Genomic DNA, 22,286 nt, shown 5'->3' on the forward strand with positions numbered 1-22,286 from the left:
AACTCCAACAGAGTGACTCTAGGAGCCTGTGGCGGGGACTAAGGACAATAACGGACTATAAAGCACCAACAACCGGTATGACGAACGCGGCCGTGACTTTGGCAGACGAGCTGAACACTTTCTATGCTCGCTTCGAGGCTGCAGCTAAGGTCTCCAACAATGCTAGTGTTAGCGGCGCTAACGGCTGCAGACAGGAAGATACTGCCAGCACCGGAAACGTGCTCGTCATCTCCGAGCATGAAGTAAGGAGAGCCTTCAAGAGAGTGAACACCAGGAAAGCAGCAGGACCAGACGGCATCCCAGGTCGTATCCTAAGAGACTGCGCATACCAGCTAGCTCCTGTTTTCACTGAGATATTCAACATCTCTTTATCTCAGTCGGTGATCCCCACATGCTTCAAAGAGTCCATCATTGTTCCTGTCCCGAAGAAACCCCACCCTGCTTCTCTCAATGACTATCGCCCTGTAGCCCTCACCTCAGTAGTGATGAAGTGCTTTGAACGCCTGGTCAGAGACTTCATCATTTCTTCACTACCAGACACACTGGACCCACTACAGTTCGCTTACCGTCCAAATCGTTCCACAGACGATGCCATCTCTCATCTCCTCCACACATCACTCACTCACTTGGACACTAGAAGGGGGAATTATGTTAAAATGCTCTTCATAGACTACAGCTCTGCATTTAATACCATAATTCCCTCCACACTCACCACCAAGCTGGAGCATCTGGGACTCAGCTCATCTATGTGTCAGTGGATCTCCAACTTCCTAACTGGCAGACCACAGGCAGTAAGGATGGGCGGACATGTCTCAGCCTCCACCACTCTCAGCACTGGAGCCCCCCAGGGGTGTGTTCTGAGCCCCCTGCTGTACTCTTTGTACACATATGACTGTGTGGCCACTACCAACTCCACCACCATCATCAAGTTTGCTGACGACACCGTCGTGGTGGGCCTGATCTCTGATAACAACGAGACGGCCTACCTGAAGGAGATTAGGAATCTGGAGAACTGGTGCCAGAGGAACAACCTCCTTCTAAACGTCAGTAAGACAAAGGAGCTGATAGTGGACTTCAGCACTAAGCAGGAGAGGAACTACCAGACCCCCGTCATCAACGAGTGCCCAGTGGAGAGAGTGGACAGCTTCAAATACCTCGGAGTTCACATCACGCAGGACCTGTCATGGTCCTGTCACATCAACACCGTGGTGAAAAAGGCCCGACAGCGTCTCTACCACCTCAGACGCTTGAGAGACTTCCAACTGCCCTCCAAGGTGCTCAGGAACTTTTACTCGTGCACCATAGAGAGCATCCTGGCGGGAAACATCTTAACCTGGTTCGGGAACAGCACCATGCAGGACAGACGAGCTCTACAGAGGGTTGTGCGGTCAGCTGAGCGCACCATCCGCTCCGAGCTCCCTGACCTGCACTCAATCTACAGCAGGCGGTGCTGGACCAAGGCCAGGAAGATCGTGAAGGACCTCAGCCATCCCAACAACAGACTGTTCTCTCTGTTGAGGTCAGGAAAGCGATTCCGCTCCCTGAAGACCAACACAGAGAGACTGAGGAGGAGCTTCTTCCCGCAGGCGATACGGTCTCTCAATCACACCACCACACAGTACTGACCCACACATATGGTCCTTACACACACACTGGACTTTCTGGACTTTGTTTTTGCACAACACTGGTCACTATATTCTTCATTTCCAGTTAATACTGGTACAGCTGCTGTTATTGTGTATATATTTATTTATACTTAGATTTCTTCATACATTCTTATATAGTTCTATATTGTGTATTGTGTATTTTGTTGTACAGTTATTTTATTTTCAACTTTAATTTATATATTTTATCTTATTCTTCCCAGTTAAATTTACCCTTCATTCTAATTTGTGTTGTACAGTTATTTCATTTTTAACCTTAATTTATATTTTATTCCTTCCTAGTTAAATTTACCCTTTTTAATTTTTCATATTTATTTCCTATCTTATTCATTGCCTTTTCCTTTTTTGTTTTCTTTAGGTCACGAGCAGTTGTCCAAGCATTTCACTACATATCGTACTGTGTATGACTGTGTACGTGACAAATAAAATTTGAATTTGAATTTGAATTTGAATGATTAACGCGATTACAATTTTTAACACAATTAAACCATTTGGAGCGCAGAATGACTCAAAATCTCTGAAATGTCTCTGTCAACGCATTTCAGGCAGTTTGTCCAAAGTTTGTCCCTTCTGTGCTGCAGATAGGTTGATTGCGTTAAAAATTGTAATCACATTAACGTGTTAACATTGACAGCCCTACAACAAACACAAACACTGAAGACATTATGATACAGACTTATAATTTGCATTAATGTGTTTTCTAAATTCTATCACACACATATAATTGAAAAGTGAGCACGAGGGCCCTCGCTGCGCCTGCTGCTGCTGCTGAAGTCTCACACACAACCTGTCAACAGGGGAGGGGCGGGCTGCTTCCAAATAGACCACATTTCATTCATAATGCTGTAAATGCAAGCCCATTATGTATCAATTATTTTTCCTGGGTTGTGTGAAATCCCAGAAAAAAAGAAACCCTATACAAGGTGTAGGCCTATTAGTCTATTAGTGTATGTTGTGGGGTTGGGTGTTGATACTGGAGTGCAAAATCACTGATGAAAGATGGACAAGAAAAGGTCAAAGCAATCAGGTCCTCAGTTTAGAAAAAAGAGAAAAGAAGAGGAGAAACGGGCAAAAGATGCAGGTAAACAGATGAGTCTTTGAGAGGGAGTGTTCAACCAGGGCACCAAACAGGCTAGGACCGCGCCTGCGTAGGGTAGGAGGTCTCCCTTGCATGGATGGAGCTATAGTTGATTGTGGTGGTTAAGGTGTAACACTTCACCAGCCTAAATAACAAGAACCATAACTGTGTAACTATTTGAAAATGTAATATAGTGAAAGTGGTACAGTAGCTGCAGGATCACTAGGGGCCTGAGTCAGAGCCTGCTCCAGGCATTATTTGTGTAATATTCCCCCACATGCTTTCTCTGCTAAAAATAATCCAACCTCTAAGAACCCCAAAGAACCATAAATTTCATAACCATCCAGCAGGCTCATAATAAATATTTTCCTATGAAATATTTTGTGGTAGTTGAATTACAGAGCACGTTTTTCCTTGAACTCGTTACAGTCTGGCTCCGAGAAAGCAGAAAAACAAAAACATGAAGGATCGATCATGACCTTTGCACAGTACTTTATATTGCAGCTCACTCATTGTCCTGACAATACAGATCTGACTTATGTTCAAATTTGTCTATAATGCTCAAACCAGGGTTGCCTGAAATTTATAATGACAATTCAGGTAATTTAGTCAAAACTTAATAGATTTAAGTTTCACAAGTGTGTAAAACTCACTACAACCCTGTTTGTGAGTGGTTGTGCATGGGAACATTGAATATGAAACAAAGTATTGGCTGGTGTGGCAAAAGGATATATAGAACTTTCCCATTTACTCTGTGGCTGTCATGGTTGCATTGTGTGTTAGTTTGGCTTGTTTCAACAACTGAATGCAGAGATTTAAAGTACTTAGAATCTATACTTCGGACAGAAACGAAGTACTGTACCTGTTAAGCAGGTTACACATTTTTGGAAAGTGGGTTCTGCTCCTTCACAGAGAGGTTTCCCTTGATAACATACAGGACACAGCATGCACGTTAAATAACACACACACAAAGTTGTGTTTTCATATCTTGTTGGGGACATCTAATTCACATAATGCTTTCCTTACCCACCTACCTTAACCCTAACCATCAACAATGAATGCCTAACCCTAACCTAACTGTAGCCCTGACACTAAAACCACATAGTCCCCACAGATATATAAACATGGTACACACACACACACTCATCCATGAGTGTGTTTTAACCACAAACACACTCAGGTCATTTAGTTCAAAGAAGCTTTGAGTCACATTTGTTTGTTGACTCAGGTCCCATTGTGTCTATTGTTACATTCGTGTCAGGAAAAAAGTTGACTCCTGCTTTTTCTCCTCACTACAAGCTGAGAAGTCTTGTGCAAGTCCTGTTTATATCAAGGTTAGCCGCTATTGCCACATAGGTTTTGTCACTAAGTTCAGTAAAATTCCAGGAGGCTCAGTCATGTATGAAAAATGAGTGCCAATTGCAACTTGATTCAATGGATTTGGAATTGTGTAGACATGACCGATTTAGAGTATAAACCATTTCTTAATGTCCTATCTTATACCTGGAAATGTCTGTGTAAGGCATCAGACCAATGGCTCGATGCAGTTTTTGCTGTGGGTCACATTCACTGAGCTAGAAAGATGGGAACTGTAGATTTTGTTCTGAGCTGATATTAATTCTGCAGTGCGATCTCTGCATTATAAATTGGTGCTTTTAATTACAAAGAAAAGGTGAACTACTAACTGGGAATTGCGTAATTGGAAACCCATCTGCAGAAGAAGCTTATAACAGATATCGACTTGCACTTGGGGACTTCAGTGTGTCACAGAGTGATAAAAGAGCAGGAGAGGTGAAGAATAGGCCAACATTTAAAAGACAAGACAGAGTTGACACAATTTGAAAGGGATTTGGCTTCTAGCTAAGAGTCTTTTCTTTTCTTTTCTTTACTATTATGTGGTTACATATTTACATTGTTCATTTGAAGTCTATAATTTTTCTATAAACATACTGCAGCAGTAATAAATACTCCAACAGTAGCACATTGATTCCTAAGTGGTTTTTGAAGAAAGAAATAATCTAGGAAAATAAATTCATGTTAACATTGTATCTGTTTTGTTTATTTATAAGTGAGCAGCAGAGCACATGATGTACTGAACATAAAACGCATATTATTAGCTAAACAGGTCCAGATTTGTGCCCAGCAGTGTTGGGACTAACGCGTTATGAAGTAACGCGTTACAGTGACTATGTTATTATTGTGGTAACAAGCACGGTAACTAGTTATTATGCCAAAACCAGGAACGCGTTACTCGTTACTGGGATTTAGATAGGCTCGTTACTCGTTACTTCGTGTGGTGGCTATCGCGGAGCTTCCACAGATTCAATAACATTAGCAAGTGGTGGAGGCCAGCAGGTGGATGAAGGAAAAGGGAGGCAAGAGGAGAGACCCGAAGCAGCCACTGGTCCGAGAGTGTCAGGTGAACTGAACTCCAGGTAAGAAGTTATGACCTGCAGTGTATCTGAGTCACATATAAATCAAGTTTAGGGCGAGTTTATTTTCGTTATGCTGACTTTTTCGTACTGCGTGCTAGCTAGCATGACGGAGTTTCTATACAGCTGGGTGGTGCTATGTTACTGATGTTGAACTTTATTTTGTTCGTAGGTTAATTATTAGAGTTGCCAACCGTCCCGTAAAAAACAGAATCGTCTGGTATTCAGAGAAAATATTACGGGTTTCGTATTGAGGTGAAAAGGAACATTTTGTCCCGGACTTCAGCTACAATGAAAAAGACACAAAGCTGCCTCTTCTCCTCTCATTCTCTCCCCTCCCTCCCTCTCCTGTTTCTACTTCAGTCATGAAACTGATCAATGATCAGCTGATCGTCTCTCTTGTTTGTTTATCGCCCACTTTGCTCCAGAAACAGGAAACCAGCGGATGTCGCGCTAAACAACAGCAGCACGTTTAAGCTTGATCAGCTGTTGTTAGAAGTTATTTAATATTAATTTCTAGTATCAGCTGATGTTGGCTGGAGCCACAGCTGTAAAGCTGCTGGTCATGATGTCGGTTTGGTTATCTGGTGAGAGGGAAACATGAAGATGAAACCAGGAGATGTCCTTACTGAACCATCAGAGCTGAGCAGGTGATGGAGAAACAGGTTTACCTTTTAGGTGACATGGATGAGTTGAAGGGAAGTTATGAACTGTTTCTGAGAGACAAATAACACCAGGATCCTTTTCTAAGTAGCTGACAGCTGGTAACTGTGCAGGGGCGGGTCTAGCAAAGTGTTGCCAGGGGTCCATGTAGGGCATTAACAGGGAGAGGGGGGCACAAAGACATACTTTTCTTTCTTATTCTCATTTAAAATGTCTCACTTTTAAAAAATAATTATCTGAATCTTAGAACAAACAATTGATAGATTGATGCATATATACCATCAGAACAGTGAACATCACTGTCACAACAGTGTTTGTTTTCATTCAAAGGCTTTATGATTTTTCCTATAATGGTGGGCCGGTCTCTAGTCAAAATGCCTGGGACGATTTTCTGTCCCAGTCCAGCCCTGTATGCAGCTCATCTGCAGTCTGGTGTTACCTACATCTTCCTATTCAGAAGGCAGAATTTCCGAGTTCTGAGTACCATCGAAAGCACCACGACTGCAGTTTTTGTGTTGGATGTAAAAAGCTAGGATAGAATCATGGCAGCGGTCAACGACGGTCCAGGCGTGGGATTTCTCTCGTGGAAGTGTGCACATTATTTTTTTTCTTTCTATTGGTAGGTGGCACAGTGCACTTGTGGCAAGTAGGCAAGCTAGAAGCCTGGCAGTCTGGCTGGGTATCCAGTAGGGCTGGGCTATATCATACCGTTTACGGTAATACCGGTATAATTTTGGGCAACAATAGGAAAATGACATATCGCGATAGAATATGGGTAAAATGCGCATGCGCAGTGCCTTGGTTTACATACGCACATGGCGGCGACGCAGAATGAGAAGAGCGAAAGTGGATCGATGAATGAAACGGATGAACCAGAACTGGTTTGTAAAAATGCTGCAACTTCACTGGTGTGGAACTGGTTTAGCTTTCGTCCGTCAGATACACAACAAAGCACTATTTTTGGTAGCGCATGCTAGCGGGCCGTCGTTATTACCGTGTTGTTTGGAAAATATGGGGCACTTAAAATCAATCCTTTGATTTCTCTGAAAGTCGACAGAGCCCCTTATAATCCCGTGTGCCTTATGTATGAACTCTGGTTGTGTTTACTGACCTCGAAACGATTTTATGTGCACGGCGCTCGAAAATCTGTCAGATGTTTCAGTACGACTTTGCTAAGCTACGAAGCCGCACCGCTTGATAGATTGTCGGAGCATTACGGCTATTGTAGGCGGAGCCTCGCAGAGTGATACGTACTGTGCTTCAACATAATGTTACCGTATTGTGTGTGTGTAACCTCTTTTTAAGTTCTGTGGATATTATACATGGTTATGCTGAGGATATGTCGGCCAGTTTCCACTGGAAATGCCTTTTGGTTAAACTGTCAGCAAGGAATTAGCACTGTTACATTTTTATATAACTTTTATGCACATAAAAAACAGCTGCTTGTTTAAGTGAAAATACATTGATGGGTTTTTTTCACTAATAAAGTTGTGGAGTTGTAAAGTATTTTGTCTAGTGTCAATTATATCGTTATCGCAAATTTTCAAATGTATATCGTGATAAATATTTTTGGTCATATCGCCCTGCTCTAGTATCCAGTTACGGAAGCAACACATTAACAAGAGAATTCTGAGTAAAACCAAAGTTACTTTCCCTAGTAACTAGTTACTCTGAAAGTAACGAGTAACTTGAAGTAACTGAGTTACTTTTGATAGAAGTAACTAGTAATGTAACTAAGTTACTACTTTAAAGTAACTTACCCAACACTGGTGCCCAGTGAGTACACAGCAGCACTAATGGACCAGCATCCAGCCCCTTTGAGTGCAGATAATATAAATTGTATGACAATCTTCAAATTACATAACAGTGTGTGTGAACGGTGTTAGTGTCATCAAAAACATTTTGCAAAGATTTAATTAGCTTTGGTGAAATTATGAGCAGGCATTGGTGCTGTAGCTGCAGTCTCAGCTATATAACTTGAAATTTCTTTAAAGAAAATATGTTCACAATGTTTTTTTCTTCTGTTTTTCAGCTCCTGAAAAGCAAGTCCACAGTAAAAACTCTGTGACATAACTGTCTCTGGGGCCTGGGCAGATATTTTTTGGGGCCCCTCTCTGCCACATTGTACAGGAGCAATCACACCATCTTACATTCTCTCTCTCATTCTCTGTCTCACTTACATTCACACTGTAAGAGCATAAATAAGATATAGCAGTTGTCATCATTCATGCTTTTTATCAGCACCTCAGTCAGAGGTTGCGTGAACGGACACCTTTAGTTACTCTTATGCTCTTAAACTCACACAGTCTTCTTCAAATAGGCTACCACACGCCTAAAACAGGTTGAGTCTTGCTAACAAACTGATTTCTAGAATTCCTCATTCAACAGTCATTTCCAATTTACCAACTTGTCGACATATCGCATGCATGTAATAAAATACGAGTGCATATTTTCAACATGAACGGTGCAACGTTTTAGTCCTTTACAAAAACACAAAGTTTGCTACTGCTTGCCAATCAGAACTTTGTAACTTTGGGCCTTGCAACACTGCTCAGATCCGTACACCTGGTGGTATCTTCATCCTGCTCTCTTGTCTCTTTACATTTTTGAGAACCACTTTTTTGCTTTGGTTTGCTAAAAATCATTTTTAATGTCACCGCACCAACAACGTAGGCTGTGAGACACTTGCTGGAAATGAAATTGCTGCATAGTTGATGTCAACAGGTTCATGTGTATTTTGCAAGAATGGCAAGTACTGTATTTTCATGGCGTACCCAGTTCTAGACAACTTTTTAGAAACATTACCTATTTCAATCAAATTATTTAGATAATCTATTAAAGTAAAAATGAATAAAGGAATATTTGCAGGGCTAAAACTGATTTCATAAGAAAAATATATGCTGCTTAAACAAAGTTGGGCTTTTGGTTCAGAAGATAGAACCTAGCCCTAAAGATATTAATGTCCATTTTAAGGTATGGATATATGCATACTCTCTAATGTAGAAGGACTCTTGTTTCTTCTGGCTCCTGTGCCATTTTGGATGTTATGCCTTTGATCCATTTCACTCTCACTAGTTAATCAAAGACCAGTTAATCTGAAAAAATGGACAAAATGGCTCCACAGACGTTTTACTCGAAAGCCAGAGGTGGGGCATCATTTAAAACTTATAATTTCTCAAACATACAATCACCCAGAAAAGTTGTCAGAATCACACAGACAAAAAGTACATGCATATACTTATTTTTCACAAGTTACGCATCACAATTCACTCATTACATCTCTAGTCCAGCTTTGATCACACTTTACTCACGTTTCACTCATAAGTGGATGCACTGTGGGAAAAGTGCACAAAGTTCATATGGTGACAAGTGAAAACTTACAAGACTTTGTTCATACTGCAGCACCCGATGATCTGACCGGTCTCCTGCCATGGTTCTGCTCGAGATTTACAGGTCGCAAGTTAGAGAAAAGCTCAACAATGCTTTCGAATGAAACAATGCTGTGTTCTCAATAATTAAAGCATTAAGCTAACTTTACTTGTAAAGGAGATCACCAAGCAAACTTAAAGAGTGTGCGCTTGTTACAGTTTGATCCTTCTTTTTATAGCCTGAAGTTAGCCTCAAGATATAAAGACTGAGGCGGAGCTTTTTGGTTCGGTAGCTCAGGTGGGTGTGTCAGGCAAGCCATATGAATGGCTTACTTGTCATGGCTTTTTACTCACATTTCTTTTACATTTATCTTTAATTCTTCATTGTATTCACTTAAAAAAAATGTTATTTTGATATCTAGATTAATGTTTTTGTTCTACATACAATCACAAATTCATCCAAGGTCAAACAATATGAAAACATTTCATATTTAACCCTTCTGAGCTCTTTAATGACTTTTTTCTTTTACAGTTGTACGTGACGTATCTTCTTTGTCTTCTAGAATTATGCAACCAATATTTCTGTTGTTCTAGCTTATGTAAGAAATGGGAACAATATATGGGGAACTACAAGATGTCTACCACCAATGTTTTTTTGTTTGGTTTTTTTTTTTGCTTGTTTTTTAAAATGTTTCTCAATCAAAAGTCACAAAAATGAATATGAAGTGGTATGAGTCTACATACTGTGGCTCAGTTGAAAAAGAACAAATATAGTCTATACTCGAGTGCCACTGTCTCTACATAGATTGTTTTATTGTGAGCACATAATGAACAAATGACTGATAAATGATCAGCCTCAGGTCAATCAGGTCCCACACTTGCAGACCCACTAACAGCTGCTGCTCCATTCACACTGTTAACAAATACTACCCCCCTCACCCACCTTGCTCACCTATCTGACCCATGGTCTGAGTAACCATCATCACTGAGGCCACTCACACACAGACTCAGACCAAGTCCTTTTGCACTGCTTCCAAGGACTTTCTAACCTGTTCTTCTAATGTGTGCCCTTGTCTTGTTTTGTTTATATTCCTCCTGTCTGTATATATCTATTTTGTTTATATTTATATATATATATCTCCTGTTTGATATTTATTCCTGCTATCTTACTATTTATATTTTATAGCTGCACAGTTGGTGTGGAGCACGCACAATAAGCAGGCATTCTATTTTATTCTATTCTATTTTTCCTCTTTTATTATTTTGTTCATTCACTCAGTAAAAAAAGTCAGTTGAAATGTAACCAGGTTAAAAACATGTTTCTCTTGGTGGCTTTAGGACATTCTTAACTCTATCCTAAAACAAATAAAAATTAAATAAATACATAAAATAAAATACATAAACAGAATAGTGTGGTGACTCAAAAAGTAGACAATTAAATAAAACTAAAATAAACTAAAACAAAAATAAAATTACAAAAAAAATGGGGGGAAGTTGTGCTTCTTCCCTTAAGGCAAACACAGTTCAGGTTTGAGGAGACAGATGATTGGAAATGTAAACAGTGGGGAAAATAAAGGATAAAGCAGCAAAAGTGAGAGCAAGTTAGATAAATATGGATGAGCACATGTAATTAGAAAAAGCTGAAAAACATGAGCAAGCTAAAATAGAGAGAAAAATCTATGTGAGGCTGCAAGATGATTACTCAAGCCCCCCCAGGCCTAAGTCTACATCTTGCCCCATACTGTTGCAGAGAACCGCCATCAGCAACCCTCTTAAAAACAGAGGAACAAACACCTGTCATGGAGCCGACCATGACAGTGCATACGTTTAAGTGAATACTGAGATCCGAATGCAGACACGGTAGGAGATGGAACTAAGATTAAACAAAAGGCGAGCCGTTTATTTGGCTTGACAAAATGTGAACACAAAAACAAACCAAGAGCGAACTGGGCAAAACCTAACTTGACACCTAAACTGGGAGATAACTAAATACTAGGGGTGCAACGATACACAAAAATCACGGTTCAGTTTGATACTTTGGTTGGTTGGATTGATATTTTTTCGATACAAAAAAATGTTCATGCCTTTTTAATTTGTCATTTATTAAAATTATAAATATATATGTTAACTCAAAAGTACAGTTTTTAAATTTAATGTTGCTGAAACAACAAAGTCATAAAAAATAAATCTATCTGATGGAGAAATCCCTCATCTTTGGAAAAGAGAGTTTATTACAGAGAAATGGCTCTTTCAAAATAAAAGCTCTACTATACGCTTCTTCTGGGCTATATTCTCAGCAGCATATTAAACATATCAGGTCCCCATAAGGAGACTCCTGTGCTAACGGCTGTCTAAATCACTCGGGTAAAGTTTGTAGCATGCCTGCTTGTTGTTTTTGTCTGCTTCCACTTGTCTTTGCACTAGGATGCTGTCGGAGTAAATGTGCAGTCATATTCGTTGTGTTCCCACTAGTGCTGTCAGCACTAATCTCATAAAATGACATTAACGCCATAACACGGCAAATCTCCGTTAACGAGCTACCGCGGATCGCCCAGTGCGTGAGGCTGGACGGCGTCAACACGTTAACAAGCTAACTGCGCTGACGCAGTAGTTCCCACCAATTGAGCATTGCGTGGCACATCCGACATACTGTTTTACTTTTGTTCATGACGCGCTTACCATCAGGGTCATACGTCACATGAAAACCAAAATAGTTCCAAACGCCAGATCTGAATGAGGGTGGGGGAGGTTCAGTTTGGGGTAGCGTTGAGGAAGTTGCCATGTTGCAACGAGCTTAGCTTCTGTCTTGCTAGCTTGTGCTGCGCTCAGTGGATCTGCACTCGACAGTGCAGCCTAGGCGGAGTAGTCGAGCGCATGTATCGGTATTGAACCGTTTGATACAGTGCTTTCGGTTCGGTACGCATATGTATCGAACAATACAAAATTTTTAAATTTATTTTATCAACTTTTCTTCTGACGATGCTGTCTGTGTTGAGTGCTCAGTGGATCTGTTTTGTTGCACCCCTACTAAATAAATATGAAAACTGCAACAAAAGACATGGACATGGAACTGAACAGGAACATGAACCTGAACCTGATTAGTAAGAACTCTGAGACCAGCTGACTGGAATGACATCATGACACCATAGGGAAAAGTAACACCAAGCACGATGAACATAGAAACATAACTTTCAAAGTAAAATAGGAACAATGGAATACAGGCATGACATGAGCTTGACAACACAGGACACGCAGACATGACACGTGACAGGTTAGAGGAGACTTAACCACGGTGGTGATGAAATAAAGGGATCTTATAAACAAAGAACTATAACTGAACAACGGAGCTTAAGATGACTAAAGGAACTTAAACATAAACAATGAATATCTAAACCTTTACTCAAAAAGCCATCTCTAGACCCAGCAGTCTTAGCTAATTATAGGCCAATCTCCAACCTTCCTTTCATATCAAAAATCCTTGAAAGAGTAGTTGTCAAACAGCTAACAGATCATCTGCAGAGGAATGGTTTATTTGAAGAGTTTCAGTCAGGTTTCAGAGCTCAGCACAGCACAGAAACAGCTTTAGTGAAGGTTACAAATGATCTTCTTATGGCCTCTGACAGTGGACTCATCTCTGTGCTTGTCCTGCTAGACCTCAGTGCAGCGTTCGATACTGTTGATCATAATATCCTATTAGAGCGATTAGAACATGCTGTAGGTATTACAGGTACTGCACTGCAGTGGTTTGTATCATATCTATCTAATAGACTCCAATTCGTGCATGTAAATGGAGAGTCCTCTTCACACACTGAGGTTAATTATGGAGTTCCACAGGGTTCAGTGCTAGGACCAATTCTGTTTACATTATACATGCTTCCCTTAGGCAGCATCATTAGAAGACATAGCATACATTTTCACTGCTATGCAGATGACACCCAGCTCTATCTGTCCATGAAGCCAGATAACACACACCAATTAGTTAAACTGCAGGAATGTCTTAAAGACATAAAGACCTGGATGGCCGCTAACTTTCTGCTTCTTAATTCAGATAAAACTGAGGTTATTGTACTCGGCCCTGAAAATCTTAGAAATATGGTATCTAATCAGATTCTTACTCTGGATGGCATTACCTTGGCCTCCAGTAACGCTGTGAGGAACCTTGGAGTCATTTTTGACCAGGACATGTCCTTCAACGCACATATTAAACAAATATGTGAGACTGCTTTCTTCCATTTGCGCAACATCTCTAAAATTAGAAATATCTTGTCTCAGAGTGACGCTGAAAAACTAGTTCATGCATTTATTACTTCCAGGCTGGACTACTGTAATTCATTATTATCAGGATGTCCAAAAAATTCACTGAAAAGCCTTCAGCTAATCCAAAATGCTGCAGCAAGAGTCCTGACAGGGACTAGAAAGAGAGAGCATATTTCTCCTGTTTTGGCTTCCCTTCATTGGCTTCCTGTTAAATCCAGAATTGAATTCAAAATCCTGCTCCTCACATACAAGGTCTTAAATAATCAGGCCCCATCTTATCTTAATGACCTTGTAGTACCATATCACCCTATTAGAGCGCTCCGCTCTCGCTCTGCAGGCCTACTTGTTGTTCCTAGAGTATTTAAAAGTAGAATGGGAGGGAGAGCCTTCAGTTTTCAGGCCCCTCTTCTGTGGAACCAGCTTCCAGTTTGGATTCGGGAGACAGACACTATCTCTACTTTTAAGATTAGGCTTAAAACTTTCCTTTTTTCTAAAGCATATAGTTAGGGCTGGACCAGGTGACCCTGAATCCTCCCTTTGTTATGCTGCAATAGATGTAGGCTGCCGGGGGATTCCCATGATGCATTGAGTTTTTCCTTTCCAGTCACCTTTCTCACTCACTATGTATTAATAGACCTCTCTGCATTGAATCATATCTGTTATTAACCTCTGTCTCTCTTCCACAGCATGTCTTTATCCTGTCTTCCTTCTCTCACCCCAACCGGTCGCAGCAGATGGCCGCCCCTCCCTGAGCCTGGTTCTGCCGGAGGTTTCTTCCTGTTAAAAGGGAGTTTTTCCTTCCCACTGTCGCCAAAGTGCTTGCTCATAGGGGGTCATATGATTGTTGGGTTTTTCTCTGTATCTATGAAGCGCCTTGAGGCGACTTTTGTTGTGATTTGGCGCTATATAAATAAAATTGAATTGAATTGAATTGAATTAAATACCGAGTATTTCTCTGTAAATATCTGATTAGGCATGTAGGCAGTGTAGGAAGGAGCGCTACCGCAGGCCATTCTTACCAGCAGCTGTCAGACTCTGTAACACATGGTTATCTCACTCATCACTCACTCACTCAGCTTGTTTGTTCACTGTACATTTCACCAGAATCATTCACTCCACCCCCCACACACACTTATGTGCACAACTCTGTACTATTTTTATACATATTTCTGTACATTGTTATATGCATATATGAATTTCAGTTGCTTATGTAAATAGGACCACCTTGTTTCTTCCTTCTACATTTTATATTCCACTTGCTACAAGAGCTGTGTAACACCCACATTTCTCATTCGTGGGATAATAAAGGTTTATTCTATTCTATTCTATTCTATTCTATCAGTAATGGGCAAAGCAGGGCTTTGTGAAACACATAAACATTCAATGCTTTTGTGTAAAATTCTAATTCTGTTTTGGTCATCTTATTCACAATAAATCAATTTATATTCTTTGTGGTGGTGAATTATGTAACGGTTTTAACTGTTGAACACGAGGAAAGAAAACTAGAAAGCAGACCGCGTCAGAGCTGAAAACTACACTATAAGTTTACAGCACAGTATTGGCCTGCCTCTCTCTGCTCAGATGAGTCAGTGGAGCTCATTCTGTGTTTTATCCTCACTTTCTCTCATCTATATGACAGCAATCATTCAAATAAGATATTTGTGCATTGTTTATATAATAATTAAATAAAAACATAAATAATATACAATATTCATTTTTTACACTTGGAATTATGGCGATTAAGTTATTGTTAAAATGTGTGTAATGAATAGAAGCACAGGTATCAAACATTCATTCAGTAATTAAAGGGCCCAGCACAAATGACTCTGCTTGTATATTATATAATTCCCTGCTCTCCCCTGCAGGCGGTCTGTCCTCCAAGTTCAGGTCCTCTAACAGAGGCCTGGGAGCTTAAGTCCTGTGTAGTATCTTAGCTGTTCCTAGGATTGCTCTTGTGGACAGAGATCTCCAATGTTGGATCTGCTGGAGCCACTCGCCCAGCTTGGGTGTCACTGCACCAAGTGCTCCGATTACCACTGGGACCACTGTTAACTTCACCCTCCACATGTTCTTGAGCTTTGCTCTGAGCCCTTGGTATTTCTCCAGCTTCTCGTGTTCCTTCTTCCTGATGTTGCTGTCATTTGGAACCGCTACATCGATCACTACGGCCGTCTTCTTCTGTTTGTCTACCACCACTATGTCCGGTTGGTTAGCCACCACCATTTTGTCCGTCTGTATCTGGAAGTCCCACAGGATGCAATGTTGCCTTCTGGTAGTTTGATCCCCTCAGTTCTGACTACCTTCTCTCTGTTTGTTATTATCCGACTACATTTCTATTCAATTCAATTCAATTCAATTTTATTTATATAGCGCCAAATCACAACAAAAGTCGCCTCAAGGCGCTTCATAGATATAGCTCCATGTCATTGCTGTATATCCTGGTGTTTTGGATCAGTGAATCGATGTCTCATTCACTTCTGGCATACAGCTTGATGCCATCCATGTACAGGGGGTGGCTGACAATTGCTCCATTCAGTAGTCAGTATCTGTAGCCAGTCTTGTCAATGATCTCACTGAGGGGGTTCAGGCCTATGCGGTGTGGGGCATTGAGTCACAGGCCTTCTTGTTGGTCACCCTAGTCTTGCAGTCTCAGGGGACTGCTTTGTCTACCAGGAGCTGGTGTTTTGTGTCTCTGGTGATCTTGCCAATGCCTTTCTGTGCCCCGCTTATGTATTGAGTCATGTTCCTGTTCATCTTTGCTACTAGTTGTTTTGCCGTCAGTGTGGATGTTGGATATCGAAGATTCCATAGGTCACTCATCATATTCATGTAACCCCTTCTGCTGGGGTTACTACTTGTGTAGCGCACTCCAACAGCGCCCAATTTTTGTCTCTTGCCCACTGATGCCTTCTTGTTCCAGTAGCCCACTTCTCATCAGTCAGTCATTTTTTGGTGGCTGACAATTTAAAAGAAAAAAATTGTAGATTAGATTAATTTTCTTTGTTATAATCAATAGAGATTGCTGAATCACCCTCGGGATCTAGTGAAGGGGCTCTCTGAACAACTACATGCAACTTCTGAGATGACTTACCAGAATAGAATGGCATTAGATAAAGGGTGGCTGATGATGAATTTACTGAGCACTCAAGGCTAAGTGACCCACTCAAAACTTATATGGAACAGTTGGTGGAGTGGCTTTGTGTCTTCGGGACATGATAGAAAAATTAATACAATTATGCATCATGGTCCAAATTAAAGCTATACAACAATTTACAGCAAGCTGAAGAAATATAGCCATCATCACTGAGGCCACTCACACACGGTCTCTACACTCAGACCAAGTCCTTTTGCACTTATTCCAAGGACTTTCTAACCTGTTCTTCTAATGTGCGCCTTTGTCTTCTTTTGTTTATACTTCTCTTATTTTGTATATATTCCTATTCTTATGTTTATATTTTTTATGTATATATCCTGTTTAATATTATTCCTGCTATCTTACTATTTATATTTTATAGCCACACAGCTGGTGTGGAGCACCTGAAATTCCTTCGTACAATGACAATAACCAACTATTCTATTCTATTGCTACTGTAGAACACATTGCAAATTTTCTACAATTGGAACAATAATGTACTTAATGATATCACTGGCTCAGGCAGCTCAAATACAGTACTCCACATTTTTTATGTTGATCACAATTTTACATTCACTAGACTGTGGTTGTTATCAGTGAAAAAGTACAAGTAAATAAATACAAGTTATATACATACAAGTTAAAATACTTTCTAATTACTTTCTATTTACTATAGCAAGATGTGTGCCTGTAAAAAGGGCCAATGGTGGGAAATAATCAAGTTGAGTATATGATTGAGAATAACACATCAGAAAAGAGGAAAATAGATCAGGTGGTAATCACAGTTTTTACTGGCATAATTTACCTTCAGCCCAAAGATTGAAGCAGTGCAACTATGGAGAGATCTGGGAGAGAAGACCCGGACTACGATAAGGGAGAGGAGACGTGTCCTGATGGCTTGCCTGTTTAACTCAGTACATTTTTCTAATTTATGGACTGACGTTTAGGCCAGCACGGTGGAATAATGGTTAACCCTAACCTCACAACTTTGCCTCACAGTAAAGAGGCTCCCATTGGCCACCCACCACTTTCTCCAGGTTACTCCCACAATCCAAAGACAGGAACTTAGTAGGGTTAGGTTGATTGGTGAGCCTAAATGCCTGTAGGCATGAATGTTAGTGTGAATGGTTCTCTGTCTCTCTGTGTCAGCCCTGTGAATTTTTTTTTTACTTTATTGATAGGGACAGTGAAGAACTGACAGGAAAGCAGAGGAAGACAGAAGAGAAGACATGGCAAAGGGCCGTGGGTCGAACTCAAGCCTGGGGGTGCTGCGCCCACATGCTTGCTCAACACAGTGAGCTAAACCAGCGTCCAGTCCTGTGGCAGACGGGGTCCACAGCATACCTTCTGTCTTGTCCAGTGGTAGCTGGGAAAGACTCTAACCACCTGCAAGCACCTGTGAGTCACATATACAGGTTTGACATGTAATTCTGTGCTGAGACAATACTTTTAAAATCAGTCCTGCTTCCTTATTATTAGAAGAGGTGGGAAGTAAGAAAGAACAAATACTTTGTTACTGTACTTAAGTACAATTTTGAGATATCTGTACTTTACTTTTTACTTTAGTACCTACATTTTTAAACAGACATCTGTACTTTCTACTCCGTACATTTTCAAAATAGGCTCATTACATTTGGTTTAAAGACATTTGAGGAGACTTACTTATTTGTCACTCTGGGTATTCAAACATCAAACTGATTTGAATGTAAACAATAATGCATGAAAGACAATACTGTAAGAACATTAATCGCCAAGAGGTGTCACATAAAGAGAGATAAAGGAGGCAAGACTGTTTTCCATAGTCACAGGTTACAGTGGGATGGTGTTTTTTTGATGTTGAGGTCACTAGTCCTACAGAAGAAGGGTGAATATAAAGTGAACAATATTTTTTGTGAGCAATATTTCTACCAGCTCAACAAACACACAAACTGTTGCTATGGAGTTTGTCGCACTGTGTATCTGCTAGCGAAAGGTTCAGCTACTGTATTTTACATGGAGAGAAAGGAAAGAGAGCAAAGTTCACTAAGTTCTAAGTTCAGTATGTGTGACATTGTTTTTTTTATACCGTTAAACATTCTGCAAACCAAACTGAGGCAGTAACTGTGCAGCTCTGCAGTTTAGTGCAGGATAAACAGGTTAAACTTTATGTAACCTGTTTATGCTGTCTTTATATTAGACATGCAGTTGGTGGATTTCAGTGAATAAATCTCAGCATCATCAGCTTAACTTTAAATTCATCTCTGCTACCCTTTACATTGCCTAACTCTGAACATTTGTGTGTGCTTGTGTGACAGACTGTACAAAGAGGAGTGTGTGCGTGTAACCCCCCAGCCCTGCAACGCTCCGCTTGATCACTGTTTATATGTATATCTAACGCGATGTTGTAAATAAATTCCCTTTTTGATTGCACAGCTCTGAGTCGTGCCAAATCCTGCATGACTTGAGGGTTTAAGGTAGTTTCTGAGGTGGCTTTCGGCTCGACTTTGTCAAACTCAACATTTTTCCACAGTTTTCGTGTGCTCAAACTGTGAAATGTACACATTTAATTTTGATTCACAACTTTTGGCACTTAAATTCACCCCATCACAGAACAGAAAGCAACAAAAGAAACAGCCAGGTGTTTCGTTTAACCAATATGTAATCTCTATAGCAGTAGTTCCCAAACTAGCGTATGCGTACCCTACATTTTGCATTTTTCTTATGTTAGTTATGTTATTTCTTAGTTTCTTTGCAACCTGTGATGCTTTTATCACCTACAGAAGACAAACTCTCCTGGACATTCGACAAAACTCACAATCCGGACCTTCACAAACCAACTTTTTTGTGAATGGTGCTGACTCACCTTGGCTACCTGGGCAGAAGTAACGCTGGAGAAAAAGGGGAAAAAGAGCCGGGATTCTGGTCAGGCTGAGGAAAAGACAACATACACCCTGCTTCCCAGCATTCTTCTAGCGAACGTCCAGTCCTTGGAAAACAAACTGGATGAACTAAGGGCCAGGATAACTTTCCAAAGGGACATTAAGAACTGCAACGTCTTTGTTTTCAAAGAAACATGGCTAGACCCCTCCGTCCCTGACATGGCCATTGTCCTTGAGGAGCTCTCCACTCACTGCCCGGACAGAACAAGGGACTCGGGAAAATGTAGGGGAGGTGGTGTGTGCGTAATGACCAACAAATGGTGGTGTACTGATGTACAGATAGTTTCGTCGGGGTGCTCTCCTGACCTTGGACACCTTATGATCAGATGCAGAACCTTTTATCTGCCCAGGGAGTTTACAGCACTATTCTGTACCGTTGTTTACATTCCCCCCCACGCTGAAACCACACAGGCACTGGACGAACTGTCTGACATTATCGACCGGCAGGAAACGTTACACCCGGAGGCTGCTTTTATTGTGGCTGGTGACTTTAATAAAGCCAACATGAAGATAGTTCTGTTGAAGTTTTACCAGCGCGTAAACTTTCCAACTTTCCAAAAATGGTTTACTTTGTGAAAGCCAGGCTGCTGAACTCCCACTTATTTGCTGCGTTGTGCAATGAGATGGGCAGCGAGCATGAGACATTATTACTCCACACAGAGGTTCGCTGGCTATCTAGAGGGAAAGTGCTGACCTGTTTATTTGAGCTGAGGGATGAACTTAAAGTTTTCTTCAGTGACCATCCCTTTGAGCTGTCTTAACATTTGCATGATGAAGAGTACCTTACGTGCCTGGCTTATCTGTGTGATATATTTTCTTGTCTGAATGAGCTCAATCTCGGATTGCAAGGCATTTCTGCAACTATATTCAATGTTCAAGACAAAGTTTAGGCCATGATAAAGAAGTTAAACCTTTGGAAGGTTTTGGACACAAACAACACAGAAGTCTTTCTGTCTTTTCTTGCTGCACACTTTTCTGTTTAGTGTGATCTCACACTGTCAAGACTCGGATGCTTTTCACCACCACATACTTGTGCAAAAGGGAATTTTCCTCTGTGTGCTAGTGTATTGCTTCCCAGTGTAGTTTCTTATCAGTTTGTTTCGCCGTTTCCCTCCAGCAATAAAGCTGTGTTTTGAGTTCATTCCTGCCTCTGTGAGCTTGCGTTTGGGTCCACTTCCTGCCTGCCACACAGCCGAATCATGACAGAAGAATGCGACCACGACCTGGACCCAGCAGTTCACAGTCCCTCTGCTGAGCTCCGGGTGGATTTAATCTACACTGTCAGGAGTGGGTAGCGCTGCCAGGGGAAGAGTATCGGGAGATCGTAGCCATCCGGTTACAGAGGATGGTTTCCGGACTCCCATGGCTATTCGGCGCGCTACACCCCCACATCCAGGACTTCCTCGTCTCCACCGTACGCATTCGCCCGGAGCTGCGTCTCCAGTATGAAGAGTCGGAGGATGTTCAGCCCGGTCTGCTGGAGGATTCGCGGCCCGGTTCATCTCCTCCCCCTTCTCGGCAAAAACGCCGTTCACGCCGCCGTCGCTCCAGTACAGCTGAGCAGACTGCACCCGTTGGTGAGAGTGACTGTTGTTACGTTCTTTGTCTAGGCGTGTATTGAACGCAACAAGAAACTGGCCCCACTTGCGCACCACCCAGGAAAGAACACAAACAGTCGTATCTTTTAAAGTGCTAAGCAGCCATTTATTTGCTTCAGCAGTGAGCAGTACCAAAAATAACAAACAAAACTCCCTAATGGTCCCTACGCTTTCCTACACAAAACCAAACAAAAGACAATTCACTTACCTAACTTTCTAAATGAAAAACAGGAGAAAACTTAATCAACAAAAATGGCTTCTCACGCCTACTAGGCTGCTGCAGTGAAGAATATATACAAGGTGAACAATATACACAATTGCTACTTTACAAATCTATTTACAGCTATTTACAAAATTAAGATACTAACACCAGACACACACACAGGGTTATACTTGCAAATCACTGGGCACAGACACCCTACACAGCAACGACTCAAAAACACATGCTCTTTGTTGGATGGTGGAGGCTAGTAGAGAGGGGACCAGGTGGTTGTCATCCGGTAGTTAAGTACTGGAGGTGATTAGCCAATTATCCAATCCAAGGACAGGAAGAGACTCCACCCAACTACTCAGCAGGCACGCCCAGGTCTGTCCACCTCCTAAGAGAGAGAGGAAAAAACCCACATCCATCCTCTGGTGGGAGGAGTCACACATAAAACAAACACTGACAACATTGGATCATAACACTGTCTTTTTCTCGTTCCGCTCGAACATTCAGATCCTAGACATCATGATAACATACCCATCGAGAGTAAAGCCATGTTTTCCTCTGTGGATTACAATCTGCCCTCAGCTCAGCCATTAGCTTCGCCAGCCCAGTCAGTTAACTCTCCTACTGTTCAGCTTCTAGTCCAGTCAGTTCACTCGCTTGCTGTTCAGTTTGCAGTCCAGTCTCCAGTCCTCCAGTCCCCTGTGATTCAGTCTCCTGTTCTCCAGTCCCCTGTAGCTCCGTCGCCTTCAGTTCAGTGTGCCACTCCGTCGCCCATAGCCCAGTCTCCTCCCGTCCGGTCAGCACAGTCTCCTCCTCTACCACCAACTCCACTCTCACCACCACTAGCTCAGTTTCCTGTGTCCCAGCTCCCTGTAGCACAGCTGTTTGCTCCATCAGCAGCAACTAAGTTTGCAACAGAACCATTAGCTCAGTTTCCTGTGCAGTCACCTCTAGTTCAATCTCC

The 22,286-nt window shown here is 41.4% G+C and overlaps 1 protein-coding gene across 1 annotated transcript in view; it reads right to left on the reverse strand.

Annotated features, from left to right (window-relative positions):
* LOC113036964 (chloride channel protein 2-like) overlaps positions 1 to 9,504 on the reverse strand; it is a 62,884-nt gene extending 53,380 nt beyond the window's left edge. The window contains exons 1-2 of the mRNA XM_026193612.2: positions 9,376 to 9,504; positions 9,219 to 9,273 (exon numbers count right to left, since the gene is read on the reverse strand). Of these exons, the coding sequence (XP_026049397.2) occupies positions 9,219 to 9,269 (51 nt within the window). The 5' untranslated portion in view covers positions 9,270 to 9,273; positions 9,376 to 9,504. The remainder of the gene's footprint in view (positions 1 to 9,218; positions 9,274 to 9,375) is intronic.
* Positions 9,505 to 22,286: the final 12,782 nt, after the last annotated feature.

This window comes from Astatotilapia calliptera, chromosome 14 (genome assembly GCF_964374335.1).
Source record: "Astatotilapia calliptera chromosome 14, fAstCal68.1, whole genome shotgun sequence".
NCBI classification, from domain to species: Eukaryota; Metazoa; Chordata; class Actinopteri; order Cichliformes; family Cichlidae; genus Astatotilapia; species Astatotilapia calliptera.